The following is a 27,375-nucleotide window of genomic DNA, read 5'->3' as shown; positions in this document are numbered from 1 at the left end:
TTCGCCTTCAGAACTGTACCAAACACGACAGCCTCAGGTTTCAGGCAGCAGCGGCGCGCGGACCCGACAGGTCCCGTCACCCCGTCCCGTTTCCCGCCCAGGGTTCCCGGGCTGGGAACATCGGCAGCGTGCGACCCACACGAGGCCCCCAACCGCCCTCGCCTCGGCCGAGGCCGCGCGCCGCTCGGGCTGCGCCTCAGCTGGCCCGGGAGCGGCCGCCCCGTGCGGCGCTGGCGAAGGGCGCGCGGAACGTCCCGTGGCGGGAGCGCGGGCCCCGCTCCCCGCGCGCGCCGCTGTCCATGGTGTGAGGCGACGCGCGAGCGTGGGGGTGCGCGCGCGGAGCCGCGCGGAGCCGCGCGGGGCGGGGCGCGGTCAAGGGGCGCGCGGAGCGGGACGGGGCGGGGCGCGCGCAGCCCGAGGCGCCGCCGCTGCCCGCGGCACGAGGCCGTGCGCTCCCGGCCGCGCGGTCACGTGCGCGCACCGCGGTCACGTGGGCGCGCCGCTCGCCAGGCGCGTGCCCCCGCCCCGGCGGCGGAGGCCCCTCAGGACAGGATGTAGTCCCGGCTGGGGGCGGCGGAGGGATAACCGGGCGGCGTCAGCTCCCTCTCCGGACCCAGCCGCAGGGCGCGGCGCCTCCTAGCGGGGCCGGGGTAGATCCCGCCGCCCGCCGCTACCTCCGTTCCTCTCGCGAGAGCCCCCCCGCTCGGCGGGGTTATGTAACCCGCCCGACCGCCGCCGCCGGCGGGGCGCGGCCCGCGGGGCGGGATGGGGGCCAGGCCAGCGGGAATCCACCGGGGCTCGGGCCCCCTCCCCCCCGGGGCGCGGCCCCCTCCCCTCCCGCCGGACAATGAGTCCCGTATGCTAATGAGAGTCTCGCGTCACTTCCGCTCTTTCTCGGCCGCCATCTTGGCCAGGGCAGGTTCTGGGCAGGAGGGACCCGGCTGTATTGTCTGCAGGGCGCCCAGGGAGCCCCCACCCCCCCGCCCGCAGCCCCACACCCCCCGCCCCGGGGACCGAACCCAGTGAAGCCGCCGCCCCCGCCCCCCGGGACCCGCTCACCATAGGCCACCCCCGCACACTCGCCCCCCCGCCATCCAGCCCCCTTTGTCTCCCCCGCGCCGCCGCCGGCTCCGCTCCGCCCGCCCGCCCAGGGACCCGGGCGGCGCCAGGGAGGCAGCTCCGCGCACCCCCAGCCAGAGGTGCCGGGGGAGCGCCCGCCCCCGCTGCTGAGGAGAGCCCCGGTCAGGTAGGTGTGTGCGTGAGTCCGCGGTCCGACCCGGCGGGGCAGCGCCCGCCCGCCCCTCTGCCGCCCTCCCTCCGCCCGGCGGGGCCGCGGCCCCGGCAGCCCGGAGGTCCCGCCAGCCCGGAGGTCCCGGTCCCTCCAGCCCGGAGGTCCCGGCCCTGCCTGCTGCAGCCGGGGGGCTGCGGGAGCTGGCGGGCGGGCCCGCTGCCCTCCCGCGGCCGCACACATGTTGGAGAGACTTGGCCGCCGTCGGGAGGCCGGTTGTGCCCCGGCCGGACCGCGGGGTTCCCGGCGCTGCCACCGCCGTCCCTGCTGCCCGGGCCCGGCCGCCTCCCTTCCCCCGCCCGCCAGGGGGGGACCACACCGGGATGCGTCCCAGCGATGGCGGGAGGCGAAGTGAGCGGGATGGCGAGTCGGTGAATGGGTCCGGCATCCCGGGGCAGCCGGGCGAAGCTTCTCCGCTGGAGCCGGCTCGGAGAGCAGCGCTGGCTGCGGCGCGATGAATGGGGCGCAGCCTCCCCGGGCAGCCCAGGTGTGTTTGCCTGCGGGAAAAGGCGCGATCCGCGGGATCCCGAGCCCGGCACCAACCGCGGGATGGAGCAACGTTGACTCACCCATCCCTCCCTTCCCTACCCTGGGCTATAGTTACTGACACCCGTTTCTCAGACAAAGGCGGGGGAAACCAAACCCTAAAGCCTGGCTGTGCGGCGCGGAGCTGCACCCTCCTTGTCACGCACTCCTTTCGCTTGGCACCCGCAGCCCGGGGGCGGGGGGTGTGTGTTTGTGTGTGAGATTTCCAAAACAAGTACCACGGCGTACGCGATGCTGGCGGTGCCCCCTCTCCCGTTAGATCCGGATTGTCGCTCCCGGTTTATGGCCGTAGAAGAAAAATACCAGCCCCCACCCAAAATGCACCGCAGCCCAGTCGGCGGCGCGGAGCCGAGTGCGGCAGGGAGGCAGTAGGGGGCGCCCTCCCCTCGCCGGGCAGGGCTGGGGGGGGGACGGGGGGGAAGGGAAGGGAAGGGCCGGCGGTGCCACCGCAACGCGCCGCCCGCAGCCCCGGCTCCGGCCTCTCCGCCGGGCGGGCCGGGCCGGGCCGGGCCCCGCCGCGCTCCTGCCGTCCCACCTGCCGTCCCGGAGCGGATCTCCCCGCCGGGGGCGCTGGGGGGCGGTGAGAGGATCCAGGGCGCTTCTGCCAGGTTGAGTGGAGGGTGTTGGTGGTTGTATCAGAACTTGGCTGTGGCTTGTGGTGCCGTTTGCTCCATGAACTTGCATGGCTTTTCTCACGCATCCCAGCGCACGGCTGCAGCGGTACAAAGTTGCGGGGCGAGGCGTTCGAGCGCTTTGTCTGGGGCCATAGCGAGAGTCCGGATAACCGCACACTTTGACGTTCTGATATTCTTTGTTTATTGGATGTATTCAGGCCACTTGGTAGGTGTGAAAGAGGGTTTTTTTTTTTTCCCTTTTTTGAGTTTTGGGTTTGCTTTTTTACTAGCTGTGTTTCTATTTATTTTTACTTCTATTTTCTGTTTCTGTTTGGAGGTACAAGGTGTATCTGAGATGATGGAGACACATTCCCACCTGTCAGGGTATTGTGGAGCAGCCTCAGCTGGCCCCGGCACAGCCGGGATGTGCTGCAGCCCCCGGTCTTGCTCCCCCTGGCAGGGTCTCTGCTACTTGGAAAAACTTTTACTTGGGGACTCTGGTAACTGTAGGAATTACAAGTTGCCATCCTTCTAGGTGAGAAAGATGGATCATCCTGTTTAAAAAACAGAAAAGCTTTTTTAATTATTATCATTTTTGCTTTTAATAACCAAACAAACCAAAGCTTGGTTCCTTTTTAGATGGGTATTTACAGATGTTGGGTAGTAATTCGATATCAGCACATCTGCATCTACTGTGATGTGTTTAAATCTTAAAATGTCAAAAAGAGACAACAAAAGAGAAACATACTGTTGTTAATAAATTTGCACTTGAGGCTGGTGGGTTGTACCATGACTGTTACGTTTACTGAAAATTATTACAACAAATACTTAAATACACTTCTGTCAAAGTAGACATGTCCTTTTCAATACACAACAAATAACTAGTTCTCCAAAAGTAATACTAAACTACATGGTTTTCTACTATTTTTATAGTAAGCTGCCATTGCTAAGACTAATATAATTTCTTAATTAACTTTTTAGAAATACTTTTTTTTATCTAACAGAAATGAGATGCTCCAGCAGCTCTCTGAGATCATTGCAAAACGATATATTTTGGTGCCCTTTTTTTTTTGGTTAAACTTGAAGTCATGGTCTGTCAGCTTTCTAGAAAGCATCTCTTTAGGTTACTACTGTTTATCCTTGAAAGTATATTGTGTGGAACTATTAGAGCTTAAAAGTCATTAAGAGCTTGCAAGATCACTTGTGTTAATTTCTAGGATGGAGATGTTTGGATACGCAAGGGATGGGGAAGGTGAGACAGCCCAGTGGTGAACAGTCTCTGCTCACAGTGCTCAGGAATGAAAAACCCTCACAGGAGAGGAACTTCTTGGCTGGTTTGCAAAGTTCGTGCCCCGCAGTGTTAAGCATCAGCTGCACCAACAGAACATCTAGGAAGGCTGCTTGTGCTCCTCAGGATGAGATGAATAACCTCGTTTTTTTTTCTGTATATGTAGGATAGAAGTTACCAGTTGTCAGAAGATGCCCATTAGCATTTTCAGAATTGGTATGTGTCACTTATAGTGGTATATTACAACAGCATTTTAATTAAGCGTTAATAGTCTAAAGTATCATTCATTAGGCACTTACCAAACCGAGCTCTGCAGTTACTGAATGAGCTATTAAATTGTAGATGAATGCACGTACCCGTTTTCTGTGGAAGGTAAGTTGTGCTTCTGACACACTGCAGAGTGAATAATAGATGATTGTTCCCAACCCAGCTTTACCACTCCATAATAATAGTAAATATTGAAAGTAGATACTAGCATTTAAAGTAGCATTCTTGGAATAGATAACCACATCAGAATCTTATCAGTAGTCACAAGTCATATAGTCCAAATGTGTATTTTATAACTTTTTATTAAGATGGCAGCTGATTTGATTGATGTAAAGGCAGAAATTTGAACAAATGATTTTGTGGGAGCAAAGACAGCGCTCATAGGTTAATGTATTTGAAATGGCTGCAAATAAGATTTAGTGGCTCAATAGGAAATTTATTGGGGTGTTTTGTGGTTTTGCTGTTTTTTCTTTTTCAGAAAGGGGAAGTTATCTTTGCTCCACTACTTGAAGTTAGTTTAAGAGAGACGAAATTTTATACATGAGGAATGAACAAAACAGTATCAGATATGATGAGGATCACAGTCTGAGGTCTGGAGGACGTGGGTACCAGGAGAGGTGCTGAGCAGCAGTGAGGCTGCAGCTGAGGAGGCTGGTCCACAGCTGTCATTTGATCTACTCTGTCTGCATGGGCAAAGATGGGAGATTTTTTAAATTATTAGTTCAGCTGCATTTCTATATTAATAATGCAGGGTTTGCTGGGATTTTTTTTTTTAAAATGCTTGTAACATGCTTGTTTAAAGAAGATAACAGCTGACTGTTGGCCTCCCATCCAGACAAGCATTACAGTATTTATGATTATATTAAGATCTGCTCTAGGCTTGGATTTGATATATATATAGAGAGAGTATGTTTTTTATTAACATAAATGTAGCAGTGTTATTGTTACTGGGGAGGTAGTCCTGCTCATATAAATAAATATGTTGATAAAAGTGTATGTTTCCTAGTAATAGTATAAGCTATGGAGATGAGCATAAAAGGTACTGGTTTGAGGATAATGTAATGTAAATGTCTGCATACGCCTAGGAAGACAAAGAACTTCTGATTATGATAATTTAGTCAATTTAGTACCTCCTGTATACGTAGAAGGTTTGTTTTCACTCACCTGACACTTAGAGATGAACGGCCTTGCTCTGCTGCTCAGAGTGGCCAAATGGACCTGTTGGTTTTGGGCTTTCAGGAAGTACTTAGACCTGGTATGAAAACCAAATACTTGTTCTAGGTTTGAATGAAGACGTTTTTAGAGAGGGTGTAACTCTTATTTATCTACCTGAGGGCCATATGCCTCAAGGAAAAATGTAGCTTGTTTGGAGCTTCACTAGAGCTGGCTGATGTTGAAAGGTGAACATGAGGCTTGAATTTAGTGTCTCGCTCTGATTTCACATTAGTGCTTTTGAATGAGTATGACGGTTGATGGTTTTGAATAAGAGTGGAATAATTACAGTTTTTTTTCTGCAGTGAGTCACTTTCAGCTACCACCATTTATGTCCTTACTGGTTTCTTAAGGTGGCATTAGAGATTATTTGGATGAAAACTGATAATGGCTGTTGGGTCCTAAACCTGTCTAGTTGACTCCAAACACTTCACACCTGCAGCTTCTTGCCTGTGCAAATCATGTAGCAAAATGTTTCATTTAAAATCTGCTTCCCAGGTAGTATCTAAAACAATTTACAAGAAATAGAAAGTAAGTAACTGTGTAAACAGCCGGTCTACTCAAGTAATGCCCTTCAGCTCGTCCAGTCATTGAAATGTGGCAAAGGGGATGCGCTCTAGCCTGGCTTCACTCTTTGATGTCTCTTCCCTACCCCCAGCTCCTCTCTTCCCAGCCTCACACCTCAGCCATTCTTTATTCCTTTCACTCCTTTTTACCTTTTCTGTGTATTGATTTCTGATGTGACTCTGGATCTGATAGTTCTTTGCTTGTGCTGCGGCTGGGCCAAAGGAGGTCTTAGTGATGCAGATTCATAGCAGCAACAGTAAGGGGGCAAATATCTCTTGAAATATAAAATAATGGTCTTTAAATGCCTTTTTTTTTTCCCTAAAAGAGTAAAACTTAAGTTTGTGATCTTTTTGTTTGTTTGTCTGTTTTGTTTCCCCATTCCTGCTGCTGCTGCTATGAAGCCTTTTGAATATCGAAGGTTCCCGAGTCAGACGGAAGACAGCAGTAGCTGAGGTGGATTAACGCTGGAATGTAGTCAGGGCCTGGAACACTGGGAGCTATGCTTAGACAGAAAGGGAAAGAGGTAAGAAATGTGAAGTGGTAAGACTGATTTTAAGCTCTTGTTTACAGACTTTACCCAATCATGTAATGCCAGCATTTGTGCATAGCGTGTGTGAAGTGGTAAGGCAAAGGAAAAACAATTAGCATCAGCCTACTTCACAGACTATTTTTACACTTTAAATACTCAGATGCTAGCCAGTTGGCGAGACCTTTTCAATATCTAATGTATCTACTATCTGAGAAAGCATGTATTAGCAGGGGTTTGGATGAGCTTCCAAAACTGTTTGTGTGCTCTCTTCTGCCACTTACAGCAGCCTGCAAGCGATGCATGTGCTGGACAGGCGGCACTGGGGGATGCAGTTTCACCCTTGGTTTAAATCTGTGTCTGCGCTGCCCCTGGCAGGGCTGGGATGGGCCGCGCTGCCTCCTGCCTCTGCCAGCCCTGCTGCTTTGGGGAGCGAGGAGCCGCTCGGCCTGCACAGCGCTCCCGCTCGGGTCTCTGCTCTGGCTGCTGACACGGTGGTGATGTCAGGAAAACACAACACACGACAGGACTACCCTTTCCACTTGCAGTTTCACAATCAGTGTAATCCAATCATAAATTACGTGCATTTTGATTACATACTTTGTTTTCACAGAGACTTCTCTGCCGCTTTTTTACAGAAATGTTTCTGTGAGTTTTGGATTGAAAATTTTAAGATTATTCTTGATTTAATTTAAATGTAACTGCTTATTCATGAAGCATGCTTATATTTCCAAATTAATTTTTATTCTGGGATTGTTCATGTTTAGCTATGATCTAGATGACAATTGGAATTGTAAAGCATATTCACGCAGCCTTTTTTCCTGATCAGTGAAGTGTGGATATCATGGTGTAAGCAAATAACATCCTTTGTGCTTCAATGATCTCCAGTGTCAATTGCAAATTTCAGCAAGATGTGCAGAGTTTATTACATTTTAAACTGAAATCTTTAAGAAATAGCCCTAAACATGCGCGACTTTCATACTGAGTATGTATATTACGTATTGATTTCACGGCACATGTGTGGATGCATATAATCGTTTCTCTTTGGAGATCTTGAACAGTCAGGAAATATTATTTAAGATGGCGGTAGGTGTGCAAGCCTACTTCTGGGGCTGCTGCTGCCTCTAATTTAACATTTCCTATGCACTGAAGTATAGCATGCCCTAGAGAATGAATGCAATTTAAAACTGCTTTTCGGAATGCAGTAGAGATTGCCAGAATTGATGCGTTCCTTATCATGCGTGTTCAAAAGATCCTTCTTTAGACAGCATTCAGATTTAGCTAAGGGCATCATTTAACGTAGTTCAGCCTAATAAGAAAACCCAACAGAAGTTCCCAGCAGAGTGGAAGGTAGCACATTAATCGTCAGGAATAGGAATGAAGAGTTGTGGTTCCCAGAGCAATCGAAATTTGGCCGCTTTGTGATTTATATTTGGGACGTAGAAACTACACTGTACAGAACTTTTACTACTAAACAAAAGTTGATAAGGAAATAGTTAATTACTTCTCAGTTTTGCAGTTAGTGCCCACACCCACCAGATGGAGCTTCTGGCACCAGTGGAAAATTCCAGAAATCGAGCAAGAATGAGAAGTGTGTGAATGACTTGGAAGATTCTCTGTCTGCTGGACTGCAGAAGAGGGTTTTTTAACTTTTAAATAAAAACTGAATGGAGAGTAAGCCGTATCAGCCTTACTGATTCCTTTCACTAGAGCTGTCTGCCGTGCACGTTTCCCTCTGCCGCGGAGCTGGAGTCACCCAGCTGAGGCCCCACACTAAGTTCCAAAAAACCTGAGATAAAACAGAGTCTCCTGAGCCCTTGCTGAAAATTGTATGGAAACACTGAGACAGCATGTTAAGATTTCTAGCCTAAGAATTTCCTCCAAAGGATTTTAAGTAGGTTCAGTGGGGTTTTCTTTTTTTAGTACCACATTTTAGATGGACTTCTGTGCTCTCCTGAAGCAATATTCACACAGGATGTCCAGAGAAGTGGTGTGTTAAACAGTCCTTTTTGTTTTGACACACAACTTGAAACTTTTTTTGAGGTAGCTGATTTAATCTCTGAAGTAATTTTATATTTTTTAAAATTCTTTTTTTGACAAAGGGACTTTTAAGAAATAGACTGTTTGACTGTGAGGGGGAGTTGAGGTGGCTTTAAGTGCACAGTGCTGCAAAAGTTTTACAATCCTTTAACCGGATGGCCAACCACATTTGTTAATTTCCTTCAGTTTCAATAATCTTAATTTTTTCCAGATGGTTTGATTTGGGTTTTCTTTTCACTGTGTCTTCCTAACGTGCCTAGTCCTGCTTTGGGTATAGACACAAGTGAAAGGACCTTGGCTACAGACACGAGTCAAAGGGCGCAGGGGTCGTGCTGGATGTGCTGGCTCAGGTGGAGTTCACGTGCGGGGTCTGACGTGGCAGCTGCACGCAGGGTGTTCTTGGGTGAGCTGAGAGGTGTTCAGACAGGAGTTCACTGAAGACCATTGTGTTACCTGGGCAGAAGCTTCGTGGTGCAGATGGTTGAGCGATCAGGCTGAGGAGCTGCTCTCTGTTTAAAATGTTGCCATGAGAATAGAGTGTGTGCTGTTACAAAACAGTCTCCATCCTAGGATTATAGCGGGCTTGAAAAATAAGCCCTTAGTTGTCTGGCGTTTCAGATGTGCTGTTAAACTGCAAATCTCATTACCTTCACAGGAGATGTGGGTGCACAGCCCTCTGAAAATTAGGCCAGACATGCTGAAATAAGGAGGAAAGAGAAGAGTCCAACAGAAGAAAGTGCAAATGCTTAACGTAAGGCGTGACAGATGTGTTGGGAGAGGACTCTTCATTTACTTAGTGCAGGGAGGGGAGATACTTCATTGCAACTCTTTTCAAGGAAGTTTTTAGTAGTTTGCGGTTCTTCCAGCTCCTCTGTTCTCCCTGATGTTTCTGCCCCTGGTATTTTTGATTTGCTCACCTTTCTGCTTCCTGACTGTCGTTCTCCCTGCCCAGCTCTCCTGAAATGATCAGGTTGCAGTCCCAGCCTCCTGCAGGGACAGGCCGTTGTCATTATGCACATACAGAATATTATACACCATCATACTGTATAGTGACATCTAACCTGCATATGTGAGGAGGCTGCTTTTCTATTGCTGTGGGAACCATAGGTTCATTTTCTTGCCTATTTTTCTTGTATTTTAAGGTATTTCGCTCCATGTTGCACTAACAGCCTTTGCAAATCTACTTCATGGCTGGCGTTTTAGAGCATGCTGTTCAATGCGGCTAGCTGGGCAGATCATGAAAAGTAGACCTTATTGTAAATGTAGTTGGAGCAGGGAGATAAAAAATAGAGTGTCAAGAAAGTAACGGCCTTGTTCCATTGTGTCCAGGCACATACACCTGCTGTCAGCTCTGATATACGCTACTGTATTGCACTGTTACATGTAAACAAAGAATGTCTTCAACTTAAAATATGAGCAAAATAAGGGCTAAAATAACGTTGCATTATATAAAGTCAGAAAAATGTCAGGTGCTTGGTGATTCTCCTCAGCACCACAGTGCAGGGAAATGATACTCAGTCTTCAGAAGGCCCAGTATGGGATGAAGTAATTCCCTGTGCTCATTAGTTGTATCATCAGACCGATACACTAATTGTCACTTATGGGCTCTCTGCAGTGAGGAGTCAGAGGGACAGAGGTGAATTTGGACTCGACAGAGACACAGGGGCCCAAATTCTACTTTCTAGTTGGAAAATAAGCCAGTATGAAGCAAAGCAATCTATCATCCATACCTGTTTGAAGACATGGCTAGTGGTTTTGTTAAAGCATATGCAATATTTGGTTTTGCCTCAATGTGAAGTATTTTAAGAATTCTGTCTTTTAAAATGTCTTAGAACATGTTAGTATCTTCTGTTGAAATCATACTTGCTGAAGAAAAACGTTCTGTACTTTTAAGCTATGGATGTGTGGTCTGAATAATCAACAGAGTTTAAAACCTAACGATTTTAAACAGTAAAAACCCTTATTACTTGGAAAAGTAATTATAAATGACTCAACAAATTTTGCTTTTACACACTTCAGATTTGGTTGTTCCAGACTTTGTGATACTAATGTTACATCTTATGTTTCTAGTCTGTTCAAGACTGAGTTTCTGTCCCTGGGTGGTGTGAGGTGAAGAGGTACCAGTCTTCTACAGAAGCATGATCACTGACATGCTGTTACCCAAAAGAGTTTACTTCACAGCCGTGTTTGAACTGACCGTTTTAATCTGAATACTTCCCAAATGAATGTGTGTCCCCAGGGTTGTGGCTGAGAGTCATAGTACCTGTTTGAACTCCTAGAGTCTTGTAATTTAAGGTGGGACAGCATTTGTATGGGAACCTTCTAGGAAAAATGACCTGTGCGAGGAAGTGCTGTTGGTATTTCACCTGGTACCTCATCTACACAGGGTGCAGCTACGCTGTGGGTTCTAGTAGCTCAGATGAGGTGGAAACGGAGGTCCTGACCACTTGACTCAAAAGGTTACATGAACTGTGGGGTAGGAGCATTTGTCTCTGTATCCTGCTGGATTTCTGAATTGGGTAACTTAACTGAAATCTGAGCACTAAAAATACTCGTCAGGTAGCATCACCCAGAGGAAGCTGTTGTTTAAGCCATAAAAGTTCCCGCAGCACTTGCTGGAGTGCACTCTGCAGTAGCCCCGTGTCAGTAAAGGTACCGTAAATGTGGTTTATAATTAGCTTTGGAGTCCTTTGCAATGAAACGTACGTTATAAATGTAAGACTGCCCTTATTACATTTCTTATCTCTTGTCTTTAACGCTTTGTTTTGTACAGCAGGATATGATCCTTCTTCTGTGTCCGGGCTTTGGCCTCACACAGTAGGTGTAATATAATCGCTGAGGTGGGCGTTCTGGAAGGAGAATTATTTTTGGAGGCTTTTGCATGAAACTTGTCCAATGAGTCTGAGACGCCCAAGCACCATTAATTTTGGAGGTAAATGCCTCATAATATGTACTAAATAGATTGGGAAGAGTTAAGAATTTCATTTGGCGAAGTGTGGGCAAAAAAAGGTTGAGAGAGGATAATTCTGACTGTTTACTCCTGACATTTGGAACTTTGGAACTTAAAGGAACACCAACTTGGACTCTAGAAAAACTGGGGGTGTGGGGGACTGGAGCTCAATCAGTCTGGCAGCTTCGCTGCATGTTCATTAGTTTCCTGGTTTAAATTTCCCCCCCTCTTTTGGTTTATTAAAACCAACAGACAAAAGTGAAAGATGATTTTAACTACAAGAGAAATGGGCAGAGGGCCTGAAGTGCTGAAACAAACTGGGGAAAACCCTGTGATACCAAAGTGTAAAGAGGTATAGTTTAAGTTGGATGTCCCTTTAAGTTACTCCTTAGGATCTGACATTTCTTATTTGAATCTCAGTTGAAATGTTTCATTTTGGAAATTCAACTGAAATATTTTTTATAAGATATTTTCTATCATTTGTCTTTAAATGGCTCTGTCAAAGTGAGCTGGGATATGTATGGAGGGAGGGTGGGAGGAATGCTGTAGTTAACAGTGAAAAGATCAAGCCAAAAGGGGAAAAAACCCCAAAACAAACAAGAAAACCCAACACAAATGAAAGAAAATATAACAATTAGTCCCAAAAGAGTGTTTTTTTAAATGACAGATTTAAAATGTCAGTACTTGCCGGGGGCAGGGGGGAGGGAAGGGAGAATAATTTGCATGAAATATTATTTACTCTGAATTTTATTCGTGCTATTGTTATTGGAATAAGGTTACTGATAAAATTATAAAGATAATGTACTTTTTAAAAGTTAATAAGTTAAGTTTGCTCTAGTAAACAACAGTAATGTGGTAGTGTCCCACAGCCGATAGAGAATTGAGCGCTGTGTTAAATATTTCCAGTGTCCAGGTTGCACTGACGATCTTGATCCATTGCTTTCTGATTTTAACAATAACTCTTATCAAGAACTACTTAATACTCAAAACCAGGCTGTCCAGTAGAAGGCTATTCTGCACTTTTTAACAAAGTCATTTGTAGCATAACTAACTTGTTACCAAACTGCATGCATTTGTTTGACGATGCTGTTTCACTCTGCTGCAGCCCTTCCCTTTTAGTGTTATGGGTATTAAGAAATTTGGGGTTGAATTATTAACATGAAAACCATGGGGTCACGATACAAACCGAACAAGGGCAGTGGACTAGAGCAGCGGGTTTAAGTGTGCGGGGTGGTATGTTACGTAGGGAAAAGGAACAGCTTTTAGAATAAGGGTTTGAACCATTGCTTTTTCTGTAGGAAAAAGATGGAGTATTGCATGCTGGGAACAAGTGCTTTCCATAAGGTAGCTAAATTTTAAAAGTACGTTTGTTTCATTTTGTTTTAGGCTTTGCTTAAGTGTTCTAATCTAGTAATTTTGTCCTTTCTGCAGTTTTCATTTTGATTAGACCTCTGCAAAACTCTCTTCTAAACAAAAATTCAAAACCAAACCAAAAAAGCAAACCTGGGCCACAACTGCAGTTCGACATTTCTGAAATGTTGCTCAATGTGTACAGAAGAATATTTAAAGGATATTATTATTAATAGTATAAAATATTTCTGTGGTCTGTTTTCCATAGTTTCAAAATTGCAGATATTTAACACGGCTAAATTTAAAGATGTGAATGTTTGGGGTGACTACAGAGAAATGACTGAAAGTGAAACAAGGTGTTAAAAAGTAGGCTGCATTGACACCTCTTCAAAACAAAGCACCACGCCCCCCAAGAAAAGTGCTGCTCCTCTGGAATGTGAATAGGCACGTTCTTCTTTCTTTGTTTTGTGAGTAGCAAGACATAACCACCGAGAGGAAGTTTGAGTAGATGAGTCAGGACTTACTTCATGAACTGCAGTTAATTGTTTTGGCCAGGTTTCCAGAGGAAACAAAGCTTATACAAGTTTTCAAATTGTGCTTTGTCTCCTTATCTCCCCTCCCTCCCAGCCAAGAACAAAGTTGGCCATTTTCAACCAAATTTGATAGAGGTGGAGGACTGCAAAGATAAACAAGCACCTTTTAAGTTGCATTCAATGTAGATCTCCAGGAAGAGAAGAAACTAAGGTTTGAACATTCTCAAGTCTCATTCACAACTCTCCTACCAGCCTGTTGGACACAGCAATGCCAAGGGCTGCTTAAAAACTCAGTGGGAGGAGTTGTCAGGAGGAGGGGACGGAGAGCCCAGGGTTTAGGCCTGGGATTTTCTGGGCTTGGCTTTGCGCCAGCTGCAGAGGTGCCATCGGGGCTGCCTGGGGCTGGACGCAGCAGCTTGCCCGTCATTCTCTAACACAGAGCTGGCAGAGGGTTCTGAAGGAAAGAGAAGCAGCAGTAAAGTATTTGGGCTTAGTATTTGAAGTTTTCAGCTCCAAATGAGAGTTGTTGGTGCCTGAGTGCATGTATAGTATATTATTCCATGGATACGATATTATTACAGGTACAGCAGCAGCTCATGATGCCCCGTAAAGCTTTTCTTTCCCAGAAAGAAAAGCAGGCTCGTGCCAGGGAAAGGGATATGTTAAAAAAGAGGAGGAGGCGACAAGACTATCTCAAAAGAAGCGTGGAGCCGCAGAAAAATGCAGAAACAATAAAATGGCACAGGGATGATGAGAAGAGGAGAGAAAATGAGCAAGTTAAGGACAAAGATATCAAGAAGCGGTGGAGACAGGATGAGAGAGAACGACGAAAGAATGTGGACGCTATGAATTGGCGCAGGGAAGATGAGAAGAGGGAAAATGAGCGAGGTAAGGACCAAGAAGGCCAAGAACCAGCAAAGAAAGGAGAGGGGGAAAGAGCAACGAAAGGATGGACCTTTCGAAGCAGCAGAGGGATGATGAGGGGGAGAGGGGAGAAGAGAGACTAAGAACACGTGCAGAAATAACAAAAAATGTTAGTATCTTTTAGTTTTAAATGTGTAGGAAATCTGCTTTAATGAATTACAGTTCTTGTAGCGCTGATTATTTTAATAAGACAAGATTGATCTAAGTATAGATGTATGCAAACTTGACGAGTCACAATGGGCTAGCAAAGGCTGGGTTTACACGTTGCTTATGTAATTGCCTGTTTTGCACACATGCTCACACCTCATACTTTCTTCAACAGTACAGTTGATAAGACTGTGTTTCAGATCACCAAAAAGTTGAGGTTTTCTCAGTGTTCACAATATGTGCAAATGAGAGCATTAGGAAGGAAAGGGGCAACCAAACGTGCTCGTAAGAGAAGGTAAACCCGGTGTTTTATTTTATTCTTTTCAATACATGCCCAAGAGGTAGTTGTAATTGCATCCCCAGGTTTATTCTGAGGTAGATTATTTAACAGAAGTTGTACGGAAGTGTAGATTTCACAAGATGCTGTTTAAGAATCAGTCAGCTCAAGAGAGGCACGTTCTGTGTCATTAGACCTTGGGTGTTGGCATCAGATCAGTTAGCGTCACATTTGACTTGATAAATTCAGCCAACACCTTGGCATCCAGTCTGACAAACTGACAAACAGTAGCTGTTTACACTATGAAGGCCCCTTCTAAAGTTGCATTTTTATTACATTTTATATAGGACTTTTTTATCTGGAGTTACAAAATGTGTTTTTGTTGCAGTAGCCCGAAAACATGAGTTGTAGGGAACTGGCGAGGGGTTTATTGAGTACTCAGACTCTCATCTGCTACAAGCCCAAAGGGATTTAGAAATGAGCCCTTGGAGTAAAGGGGTGGTGCCCGTGCAGACACGGGGTTTTGCTCCCATCGGGGGCTGGGATGCACAGCGTGGGGAAGGTGCTGTCACCGCATCTTTGGTGACATAGCGCTGCTTCTCAGCAGCAGTCACAAACTCACTGTCTGGAAATGAGAAACTCATTCGTCTTTCGGGTTTTCTATATTTAACATATATTTGTCTTAGGATTGAAGATCTGTTTTATTCCTCCACGGAAGTGTCTGGGCAGCCCTGGGGAGGGGCCCTGGCAGGACACAGCCCCACAGCACAGACCAGAGTTGTGTTACTGCTAAAACCACTGACTCCTATGTGACCAAATTATTTTGTTACTCAACAAAACCAAAATGGTCAGCATGCTGAATACGCATAAAGCTTTTCTTGTTAGTGCTGATCCTTCCTATTGAGCCTAAAAAATAAACTTGCAGTGTTTAAGAGTGAGGGGTGAATGTTGCTTATGATGAGTAACTTCACATATTTCATTGTGAGGGGAAAAATGCTCCTGAAATGAAATAGCAGCTCTGTGCTCCAGTCAGGATTCATTGCAGGCCTGGGAGTCATCAGCTGGTAAAATAAATTGTATGTCAGCAAAATTGATGAATGCATGTAAAAACAGTTACTTCCAGGAGCCTCGGTTTTATTTCTGTAATTTTTTTATTCTCTTCGTTCCTAATTTTCACTCAGTACTCACTAGGAAAATGGAATTTTGGAGCTTTCTTGACTGGCTGCTGCTTCTGACTGTTCTCAGCTCTGGGAAGTTACAGAAACTCACAACTACGTTCATAAAATTCCCAAAGGAAATAAGGGGAGTAGCCAGATAGTGACTTTAAAATTATTCCTCTAGTATCATTAGCAATGTTGACATAATACTTTTCTTGTATGTTTAAAAAAAAATGGCTTTAAAAGCCTCGTGTATTCCACTGCCATTGTCCACCCAGTGGAACAGCTGCTTCAGCAGAGTCAGTGGCCACTGTGAGGAGCGTTGGGATACCCAGATGCCTGAATAAGCAGCACTACGGACTAGGGCTCTTTTCTTTATAGCTTTTGGGGATTCCATAACTGTTTTTTTTTCACTTGCCATCTCACGGTGATGCTCTTTGCAAACCCTGTTGAGTGCAGGACTCTTCCTCGCTGAATTGTCCAGGGTCACCTGCAGGTCTGTGCTGGCTGCTCATGGAAGCTTTGCTGGTGGTGCAGACTGGCAGCGGTAGGAAGGAATTGGTGTCGTTTTCAGTTAAGCATAAAGAAGAGAAGAGAAAATCTAGAGTAGGTTTTCTAGAATATCTAGACTGGTGTTGTCTTGGTTCTTTGCACAGCAAGATTTTCTTCCAGATTCTTTCTTTAGGTCTTTAAACTATTTCTGGATGAAACCCACCATTTTCCTAACTAGCCTGTGGCACTAGAAGGATATTATACCTGTGGCTTGTCAGAACTGTAACAAAGTTAAAACACAAAACAAGCATAGCAAGCACGTTAATGTTGTCCAAAAATGAAAATAACATGATGAGGCAGATTTGGAATATGTAGTTGAGAGGAAAAGGTTGTCTTGTTCTGAAACTGATGCATCTTCCCCAGAATTAGAACAGCATTGTTACCTTGGGGGTGCTTTGAAGCTGTATGGTGGAAGATCCTCTAATGCACTGTTCTGGATGGAGTTGGCAGAGCTGAAACAGTCTGACATCTGCTGCCTGATGCTATCAAAGGCAGCGGCTGCAAGGCAGCTCTGCTGGTGAGCTCCAAAATACAAAAGACACACCAGAGAATGAAGATTTTTAGTTACACTAAAACAGGAACAGCTTTTGGGGTCTAAAGACAGGTGGAAGCTCCCCTGTGATAGTTGGGCTGATGCGGGGTTTTGCTGGTTTTCCCTCCTGTGTTCCTCATCCCCCCCGTCAGGCAGAAGCTCTCCAAGTGTGAACACGTGTTGTGAATGAGATGGGTGCTCCCCTCGCATGGGAGCGCTGCCTGCGCTGAGGAAAAGAAAACGTTCATGGTTGCAACGTAGAACTCTAACCCAGGCATGCAGTGTTGTATTTTCCATGAATTATCTTTAATTCATCTTTTGACTCAGTTTTCTAGGTGCTTCCAGTCCCTTGGTAACTGACGCGTTAAAGGGCTGAATTGCATGGCCATGTTAATGTGAAGTGCTTGATGCTCATACAGTGAGGACAGTGTGTTTTTATTAGTGGTTTAAAAATCACGTTGAGTAACGTAGCAGCAGGATGTGTCAGACTTTGCGTTCTGAAGTGTTCAGAATAGTCACTGCAGTTGTTTCCGTCTGGAATTTGAAGTGCTAGTAAGAGTAGCAACAAGTCACTGCAAATCTATCTAAATGCTAAAATCTATTTAAAAAAACCCCTAGCATGTTGAAAAATATGGGGGTTGTTGAAGCTTGTGTGTGACTATGCAGTGGTTAACTTGCGGGCTAGACCTTGTTACCTTTCTGCTTTTTTGTCATGCCATAAAAATTAAAGTCCTGATTTCCCATGCTTAGGATATTTGCACTGTTAAGTTCCTAAAACTAAGCAGAAATTTTCTCTGGCGGTGGGTTTGTCCTTACTGTTCACTTCATTATATTTTTTCCCAAATATTGTTCACACTAGTGCTCCTGAGAGCATGTTAAGGTGTTACACTGTTTTCCCCCCGCTAGTATTTTCTTTTACCACCTATGGCTCAAAGGGTCAGAGAACTGAGCAGAGGAAACCCTTTGCTGGGAGGCGGCGCTTACTGAAGTGAGCTCCCTTTCTATTCATATTACACCTGTGAACACGAGTTCTTTGAAAACAGTGAGTAAGCCTTTGATTTCAAACAGATGAAGCCAAATGCTGTTGCCTCTTTTGGCCTGCAGTTGTAGTTGCTGCTTAAAACTTGGACATAATTATTAATTTACATCAACCAGCCTATATGGTGTCCTGGCCCATTCCCATTGCAGGGTGTGATTCTGTTGAGAGAACTGATGTGGTTCCTGCGGACTTCTCAAACTTCAGAAGTCTTTGTTGTGGTTTTATGCCCTAATTTTGAGGTGATAAGATGCACATATCAGAACTGCACTTGAGATTAAATTCTTCCTTCCCGGGACTCTTGCAGCCCATTAAAAGCCGAGGACAGCGTTGCAGTTCAGTGCACGATACCATGTACACACTCCAAGTTCAGTAAAGTCTCTGAACTGTTGTTCCTCTGCTTACCTTGCAAACAGTCCTTGCTTTTTCACAAACCCTTCCCTCCCTGCACATTTTTCGATGAAGATCCGAGCGTGCTTCATCCAGGCCGCTTCGTTAACACACGTGCACTCGCTAGGAAACTCATCTTTTCGTTCATGTTTTGCATAGTGGCTGTTGCCCATAGCAGTGAAATAGTTCTGCATGAAGTTTGGTTAAAATAGGTCTTTGCACCTCCAAAACGTGACTGTGGAATGGAAACTGAAGTGCAGTGTTTCTAATTTAGTAACGATACTCTGCTCTTTAGTAGCTTGTCTTTTCTGCTTACGTTTGGCTGCTGGATTATTCTAGGAATCAGTGGCTGTGGCCTAGACCCTTACGCTTGGTGCTGCATCAATCCAGAGCAAAAGCAGGTTCCAAATACTTCTCCCGCAGTCTGTTTATTTTACCATTATTTTTTTGACTGGTACAGTCAGACATTTTGTATAGTCACAAACTGTAATAATATCAGACTGTATCTGCCACTCCACTAATTATAATTAAATGGGCAAGGAACTTCCCAAATACAATTAACTGTATTTGCTTAAGGAGGAGTTGTTTGTGAAGATTAGGTGAGCTGGATTCAGCTATGAAGCAGAATTTGCAAACTAAGGTTGATCTTGAGTTTTCAGATGTGAAGATCTAATGGTATTCTCTATGATGATGTTGGGAGAGGAGGATCTTGGTCATTTCTTGTCTTTAAGATCTGACTGGGATGCAAGATGGTGCAGATAGAACAGATATATCCTTACTCTTGCTTTCTTTATTACTTGGCTTTATATATCTCATGGCATATTTGGCATGTCTAGTTATATTAGACACAGTAATTAAGAGAAAGCATTTGATTCTTTTTGGTGAAGAAGTTGTTAGCAGTGTTTTGTACTAAAGAAGTTATTTGTTAATAAGCATGATTTTCAGCTTGTGGCTGACTTTCCAGTTTGCAAGTGATTATCGCCTAAAGACAAACATCACTTGGTGATGAGAAAAAAAATCGTTTCTTCACAAGCAAAATGAATAAATTCTTTAATCAGGGACTTTGGTTTTAAGGAAAACAGCACAGCTTGCTAGAAGGTTTCAAATGTAATGTTCTTCAGACACTAATGTTTCAACAGTTGATATTAAGAACTTGGGTTATTGTGGAATAAAATTACTAGGACGTTACCTCCTTGGATTTGAAGTTCACTTGAAAATACTCATTCAAATCCTGAACATATTTGACTGTGCTGCTTCATATATTTTTCCATGAGAAAACGGAGCGTACAGGTCGCTGTGAAGCAGTCTCGGGAAGCTTGAGTGAAGTGAGGCAACGAGAGCAGCGCCAGCCCGCTGCCCCTACAGAGCAGGAGTTAGTGGAGCCAGGAGATGTTTCTTGGCTACAGTCATGTTTTTCACTCTGGCTCGATGAACAGCAGCAAGAACTTGTTAGAAATGGTGTTCTTGACTTGAAAAACAACAAAAAAACCCCATTACGCTGTGCTTTGAAAGCTAACCTGTGTTACTTGATTGTAGCTTAGTGTTCAGAGCCATACTTCCCAGTTCTATTCAGGGAAGAGAGGGAATAGAATGTTAAGCGTATTTTATTTCCAATTTGTGATCTGTGTTTAGGGATATAACTCAACTCTGCACACTATGTGGCATTTTTTTGTTTTCCTATTAATGCAGTTGTGCTATCACACAAGTCAGGTCTGGATTAAGTCATGAAGGAAGTGGCAGTGGGCTCAGCATTGGAAACTACTTCATAGTGCCTGGCCTAGGAGATGAAACTGCAGGCTGGAGTTGCTTTTTCCATCTGGAAATGTTAAGGTTCTCTTGCTGTTTCAACTACAGGTCAAAAATAGATCAAATGCTACTACTTGGAAGTTGCAAATAAGACACAACCTTACTAAACCATGGGCATTAATCAGTGGGCCAGTTAGGAGCTGCAATTCTTAGGCAACAGAATTTTTTCCCATGAGTTTTTACCGTCTTTTAAACTGATTTGTTACTGATACTTCACAAAATTGGTATTGCTGCTCCTCAGCCCCATTCTTAAATATTTTCAATTACTATTTATGTCTTTAATGTCAAGTGGATCTGGCTCTACTTTAAACTGTATTAGACCTTTTTATAATTGAAGCAAAATTGCAACCTTCAAATGGTATTTTTAGCTGAGATTTTTAGTTCTATTTGGTGAAGTAACTAAACTAATTGTAATGCTGCCCTGAAACATGTAAATGTACTCTTCGTGGGCTTAATTTTTTAATACAACAGTTTCTCCCTTCTGAGATAACTGTAGGTGTTCAGGGACTTTCCCGTTCATGCTGTTTTGCCCCTTCTCAAAGCGCAGGAGCCTCGGGGGTGGTTGTGTAGCTGAGCAGGGACAGCAGGACACGGGCAGGACCCGCAACAAGACTAGTTCTCAGTGTTTGGAAGAAACCTTAGTGGTGACGGCTGAATCTGGGGATCCACATCTCTTAAAACTGTAGAGTTTGTTGCAGCTGGATGGTCGTGGTCATCAAAGGCCGGTTTAATTGGAATGAGCTGTCTCTGTGTTGGGATCTGAAAGGGAGGGTTGTCTCAGCTCCAGTTAGAGGTGTTGAGGTGTCTTTTGTACTTCTTCCAGTGATTTCTATATCTGAAGGGCTCTACCCAAGCTTTTGGGTCCCATCTTAATAAAATGTATGCTACCCAGCTTGGCAGCTGCTCAAAGCTATATATACAGGAAATGGAGGAAGCAGTATTGATTGCTTTTCCTACCTACATCTGAATGCAAGAAGTGTCTTTCCCACCAAGGAGATACTATTAAATGTATTACAAGACTGACACAAACCTCAAAGCTCATCTTACTGATTTTCAGATCTCTATCTATGCACAACAGTTAAATTGAGTTTTTAAGTAATTCAGCATAGGGGGTAAATTTCATGTAAATACAAACACTTTAAAAACCAGTTATTTCCAGATGCAGCTGATTAGTCCTGCAGTAGTTGATACATCAGTTTGTTGGCTTTTCAAGCGCTCTCTTAAGTTTGTCGATATCTGGCTTTATGGCCTCATTTAAGAACAAATCAGACAGAAGATGTGGTAGTTTCTTAGTTAACGGTACAGCTCTGATACTGAGTTATATGGGTAAAATGAGACAGAAAACTAGTAATAATTAAAAGTGCAACACTATCAGACAAAACACATTTGACTTAAACCTCTTCTCTTACTTTCTTTTCCAATAGAAACTATGTTCCAACTCCCTGTCAACAACCTTGGCAGTTTAAGAAAGGCCCGGAAAACTGTGAAAAAAATACTTAGTGACATTGGTTTGGAATACTGTAAAGAGCATATAGAAGTAAGTATCGTACCTCCCAGTGGGTGTAGCTAAAATGCTCCAAAGTCAGTGGCACTGTGAGGTCTTTGGTGTAGGGCTTTTTTTAAAAATCTGTTTTACAAAATGTTAACTGTTTCCTGTTAATTTGGACGGAATCCTCTGTATCCTGTTCCCACACCATATTCCTCTGTTCTCATCAGTTTCTGAGATTCTGGGATTGCATTTGCTACCCCTGCGTTGCTTTTAAGTTCTACACAAAGTAGGACTTAATGACGAGCTAAAATGTACCTGCAAACACTTTTTATAAGTTAAATAATCACTTCTGTACCTGTGTTAGTTCCTACAAGGGAAGAGTATTTGTACTGCTCTTCTGGACAAACTCCATAACTACCATCCCAAAGTAGAGCTTTCCCTTCTGAACAGCAACTTCTGTCCTGTAAATTGATACACTTTAGAGCGCTCAGCAAATTATGAGCTGTTTGCTTCAGCTTTGCTGTTTCTGTCTCTTTAAAGAGCATTTAAAGGAGATGTGTAAAAGAACGAACGGCCAGTGCTTTCTGCGTGCAAAATTTGTGGAGCAAGTCTTAATTTTTAAGGGCAAAATTCTGACTTGAGATGATGTTACTTTCAGTGTTCACTTCAGTGGAAATACTATTTTTGAGTCCTTATGTGCTGTGGTCTTTTGCCAAAGATGAAACACTGAAGTACTTCATAGGATTATTTTTAATAGCAATTGGGCTCCTTGGACATCGTACGTGTAGTCAAACTTTGAAAACTTGGTTCTGAATTCCTCTGTGAAATTAAAGTAAAAAAAAGCCCAAGCCAATCCAACAAAACCCACCACTCAACCAAACATCAGAGTTATGCTAAAGCATCTATGTGATATAAATGTTTAGCACTAGCCTGGGAACACTTTTCTCCGTGTCTGCTTTTGAAAATGGGGCAGGTATGTAATTAGAGTCTTGGATTAATTAGGAGGATGAGTATTGAAAGTAGTTCTTCAGGTGTTTTTTGATGTTGAGACAACTCGTCCCCTCCAAAGAGGTACATGTCAAATACTCATGGTTCCTTGGGTTAACGATGTCCCGTTTGCCAGGCGCAGCTGAGAGGGCTGCACGGACCTCACAAGAGTTGCTTGAGGGAGAACTTGCTCTTTGGTTTTGATTCTCTGTGCTCTCTTCCCATCTTCCCCTTCTCCAGGATTTTAAGCAGTTTGAACCTAATGACTTTTATTTGAAAAACACTACATGGGAAGATGTAGGATTGTGGGACCCATCGCTTACAAAAAACCAGGTTGGTAACGGTTTACGTTGACACGTCTCATTCTGAAGGTGGTTCATACTAAAGGGCATTTCACAAATATGCCAAGAGCTTTTTCTGCAGTTGTGCCTATTGATCTTCATGGGACTGGTGGAGGAAGACGTTGATGATTTAGCCTTGCATGCTAAGTTTAAATTCTTGAGGTACCTCTAAATTGGCACTTACCACATCATGTGTGTGTTCAGATGATAAACTTTTTAGGTTCTGATCTGCATCAAAAATTGGAGAGAAGAAATTAATCTAAAGGTCTATTGCAGTGGGTTGTGAGACTTCAGAAACATTGTTGTTTAGAGAAGATCACGGCTGTTGTTTTTCTAAAATTGGCTTTTCAATGTGTTCTTTGTTTTAAGGACTATCGGACAAAGCCCTTTTGCTGCAGTGCATGTCCATTTTCCTCGAAGTTCTTTTCAGCATACAAAAGCCACTTCCGGAATGTTCATAGCGAAGACTTTGAAAATAGGATTCTCCTTAATTGTCCTTACTGTACTTTCAATGCGGACAAAAAGACTTTGGAAACGCACATTAAAATATTTCATGCTCCAAATGCCAATACACCGAGTGGAGGCATCAGCACTTTTAAAGATAAAAACAAACATGAGAGCCTTAAACCCAAGCAGGCTGACAGTGTAGAACAAGCTGTTTATTACTGTAAGAAGTGCACTTACCGAGATCCTCTGTATGAAATAGTTAGAAAGCACATTTACAGGGAACATTTTCAGCACGTTGCTGCTCCTTATATAGCAAAGGGAGGGGAAAAGTCACTCAATGGTGCAGTTCCGTTAAGTTCCAGTACCCGAGAGGAGGGAAGTATCCACTGCAAACGATGCCTTTTTATGCCGAAATCATACGAAGCTTTAGTACAGCATGTTATCGAAGATCACGAACGTATAGGATATCAGGTAACAGCAATGATAGGTCACACTAACGTAGTGGTTCCAAGATCTAAACCTTTGATGCTAATAACTCCAAAACCACAGGATAAAAAGCCCATGGGACTCCCGCAGAGGATGGGTGCCCTGTCCCCTGGAAGCGTTCGATCTCTTTCGTCACAACAGATGATGAACAGACTCACTATACCAAAGCCTACATTAAATTCCGCAGGAATGATGTCAAACGTTCACCTACAACAAAACAATTACGGAGTCAAGTCGGTACCACCAAGTTATGTTGGCCAGCCAGGCGGAAGGCTCAGCTTAAGCGGTAACGCAGCAGTTTCTATTCCACAGCAGTCGCAATCAATGAAACAGTTTTCAGGCAATGGAAGGCCGTACACTCTTGGAGGGGAGCAGAGGTCACAGGCCTCAGCAAGATTCTCTCTTCAGTCTGCCAACTCATCTTCTCTTTCGTCAGCTCAGCTGAAGCAGACGTCATTATCGCAGTCGCAGGCAGCTTCAAGAGTATTAGGTCAGTCTGGCTCGAAATCTGTAGCTGCTACGGGTCCTTCCAGTGTCAATACGTCATCCACACAGAAGTGGAAAATCTGTACTATCTGTAATGAGCTGTTTCCCGAGAATGTGTATAGTGTCCACTTTGAAAAGGAGCACAAGGCTGAAAAGGTGCCTGCAGTAGCTAACTATATAATGAAAATACACAATTTCACTAGTAAATGTCTATACTGTAACCGCTATTTACCCACTGATACATTGCTTAATCATATGTTAATACATGGTCTGTCTTGTCCATATTGCCGTTCAACCTTCAATGATGTTGAAAAGATGGCTGCTCACATGCGAATGGTTCATGTTGATGAAGAAATGGGACCTAAGACTGATTCCACGCTAACCTTTGATTTGACATTGCAGCAGGGTAGTCACACGAATATACATCTCCTTGTAACCACCTACAACCTGAGAGATGCTCCTGCTGAATCTGTAGCTTACCATGCTCAGAATACTCCCCCAGTTCCTCCAAAACCACAGCCGAAAATCCAGGAGAAGTCTGATGTACCTGTCAAAAGTTCTCCGCAAGCAGCGGTTCCCTACAAAAAAGACGTGGGGAAGACTCTCTGCCCTTTGTGCTTTTCAATCCTAAAAGGACCCATCTCTGATGCGCTTGCACATCATCTACGGGAGAGGCATCAAGTAATTCAGACAGTTCATCCGGTTGAGAAGAAGCTGACCTACAAATGCATCCATTGCCTCGGTGTGTACACCAGCAACATGACAGCCTCCACCATCACGCTGCACCTCGTGCACTGCAGAGGGGTTGGCAAGACTCAGAACGGGCAGGACAAAGGTACTTCGGCGTCTCGGCTGGGCGCTCCGGCCGTAGCACCCGTGAAACGTACTTACGAACACATGGAATTCTCGCTAATGAAGAAAAGGAAGATGGATGATGACGACTCCCCCTCTGCCTTTGAGGAGAGGCCTGAAGAACCTGTTGTTCTAGCATTGGACCCCAAGGGTCATGAAGATGATTCCTATGAAGCCAGGAAAACATTTCTTACAAAGTATTTTAATAAGCAACCGTATCCCACTAGGAGAGAGATTGAAAAGCTGGCTGCCAGTTTGTGGCTATGGAAATCTGATATCGCATCTCATTTTAGTAACAAAAGGAAGAAATGCGTTCGAGATTGTGAAAAATACAAACCTGGTGTGCTGCTTGGTTTCAATATGAAAGAGTTAAACAAGGTTAAACATGAAATGGATTTTGATGCAGAATGGTTGTTTGAAAACCACGATGAAAAGAATTCCAGAGTCAATGTTAGTAAGACTGTTGATAAAAAAATAAGCTTAGAAAAAGATAATGAAAGTTCCTCAGACAGCTATGAAAATATAGAAGAGGAGTACAATGAAAGCGGTAGTCCATTTGGTCAGTGTGTTCCTGACATTGGTGAGAAAACCTCTTCTGAGAGCATCGTGGAGAACGCAGAGCACAGCATATCCAAGGAAATCATTGAAGAAAATACATCACAGTCTCCGGAGAAGCCAGATGAAAAACCAGAGGAAAGCTCGAAATATGAAGAGATTCTTTCTGCTGAAGAGCCAACAAAGCTGGTGGGAGATGTTTCAGATAGCGAAGGTGACCAGGATGATCAGGATGATGCTGTTGAGTGGAAGGATGGAGCTTCACAGTCTGAGAGTGGGCCCGGTTCTCAGCAGGTTTCTGATTTTGAGGATAATGCATTGGAAGTAAAACCAGAAGCGTGGACAGATGAATCCTCCCAAAGTGAAGATGCTGGTAGCAGTAAACCGACTGCTGAGACAAAAGGGGGTGGATCTGAAAGTGATGAAGAACAGTCAAAGTGGAAGAATCGTTCCTATGGAAAAGTAGAAGAGTTTTGGTCTAAAGACCAGTCACAATGGAAAAACACATCGGAGATGGAGGAGAGCTTGTCGAACCAGCAGATGGAATGGCAGAGCAGCACAATCGACAGCGAGGACGGCGAGCAGTTTGACAGCGTGGCTGCCGGCGTGGCGGAGCCGATGCACAGCAGCCTAACCGGGGTGGAGCTGAGCAGCCAGCAAGCGTGAGCCGCGCGGCTCGGAAGTGTCAGGAACACGACCCATCTCCCGCTGTCTGAACACCTTCATTTCAGCGTGACTGCGAAGCTTCGCGGCTGACAGGTACTGACTGGCACTGTCTTGGTGCGAGGGCGCGCGGTCGTGGCCGCTCTGCCCGTGGTTGTCTGAGGATGCTCTTGGCGAATCTGGCTTGAGAAATACCTGCTGGGCTGAGCACAGTAACTTAATGTGAAAACAGATAAGCTGGTGGCTCCAGAATGCACAGAGAAAAGCAGAGGTTTATTTTATCTGCATTTTCAACATTTATTTCACTCTTGTACATGTTCAGTTGGATGTCTTTTTAAACATTACCCTTTTTCACATGGTAGTGTAGGGCCAACCATCCAAGCTACCAGTTCAACGTGTATAGTAGACTATGGGGAAATTGATTTTTTTCATGTATCATTCTGAATAGTTGAAATGTATATTTGTACAGTCTTTTAGACCTATTCAAGTGAAGCTTATGAAATTGTTCTTGTGTACCCATCATAGATTTGTTTCTCTTTTTTAGTGTTGCCCTGCTGTGTAATAAATGCTGTATCTAGTTTACCTAGCAAAAGCTTGAAACTGCTATAGTATGAATTTTGACAAACTTAGTTTTTGCACATAACCTTGTACAATCTCAAACCAGAGGCCAGCAACATAAAATATATCTGGACTCTATTGTATTATAGAATTTTCTTGTTCTGAATATCCTTGACATTACAACCGATGACAAACGTATTTCAGAGCCATTTTCTGAAATCTTTTAAGCTAAAAAAAAGAAAAATCACATGCAAGAAACAAGTTTGCAGCTACTAATTTTGACACCTTTTAGATCTGTATAAAAGTGTATTGTGTTCAAGCAGCACGCTGAAACAAAAGTGCTGTGTTTTGGATATTTAGTTTTATCTTTAGTTAACACCAACAAGGTGTTGTATTCATTTATACCATCTAATATATGACACACTGTTGTAGTATGTATAATTTTGTGATCTTTATTTCCCTTTGTATTCTTCATTTAAGCATCTAAATAAATTGCTGTATTGTGCTTA

General features: G+C 44.4%; 1 protein-coding gene across 14 annotated transcripts; it reads left to right on the top strand.

Annotated features, from left to right (window-relative positions):
- Positions 1–906: 906 nt before the first annotated feature.
- Positions 907–27,375, top strand: ADNP (activity dependent neuroprotector homeobox). 14 transcript variants are annotated; one of them, XM_080354365.1, is made up of 10 exons: positions 1,547–1,775; positions 2,540–2,983; positions 3,666–3,791; positions 3,903–3,952; positions 6,184–6,305; positions 11,122–11,280; positions 13,794–14,069; positions 21,427–21,539; positions 22,719–22,811; positions 23,189–27,375. In XM_080354365.1, the coding sequence occupies exons 6-10, from the start codon at positions 11,244–11,246 to the stop codon at positions 26,309–26,311; spliced, it is 3,642 nt and encodes a 1,213-aa protein (XP_080210491.1). In that variant the 5' UTR covers positions 1,547–1,775; positions 2,540–2,983; positions 3,666–3,791; positions 3,903–3,952; positions 6,184–6,305; positions 11,122–11,243; the 3' UTR covers positions 26,312–27,375. The 14 variants fall into 14 exon arrangements, with proteins under 14 accessions (XP_080210500.1, XP_080210502.1, XP_080210503.1 ...); XM_080354373.1 differs by lacking the exon at positions 1,547–1,775 and having other exon boundaries at positions 2,381–2,674; positions 2,786–2,983; XM_080354371.1 differs by lacking the exon at positions 1,547–1,775 and adding an exon at positions 2,423–2,442.

The sequence above is a fragment of the Nesoenas mayeri genome (genome assembly GCF_963082525.1).
Source record: "Nesoenas mayeri genome assembly, chromosome: 16".
Lineage (NCBI taxonomy): Eukaryota > Metazoa > Chordata > Aves > Columbiformes > Columbidae > Nesoenas > Nesoenas mayeri.
This window is presented reverse-complemented; position numbering and strand designations above follow the sequence as displayed.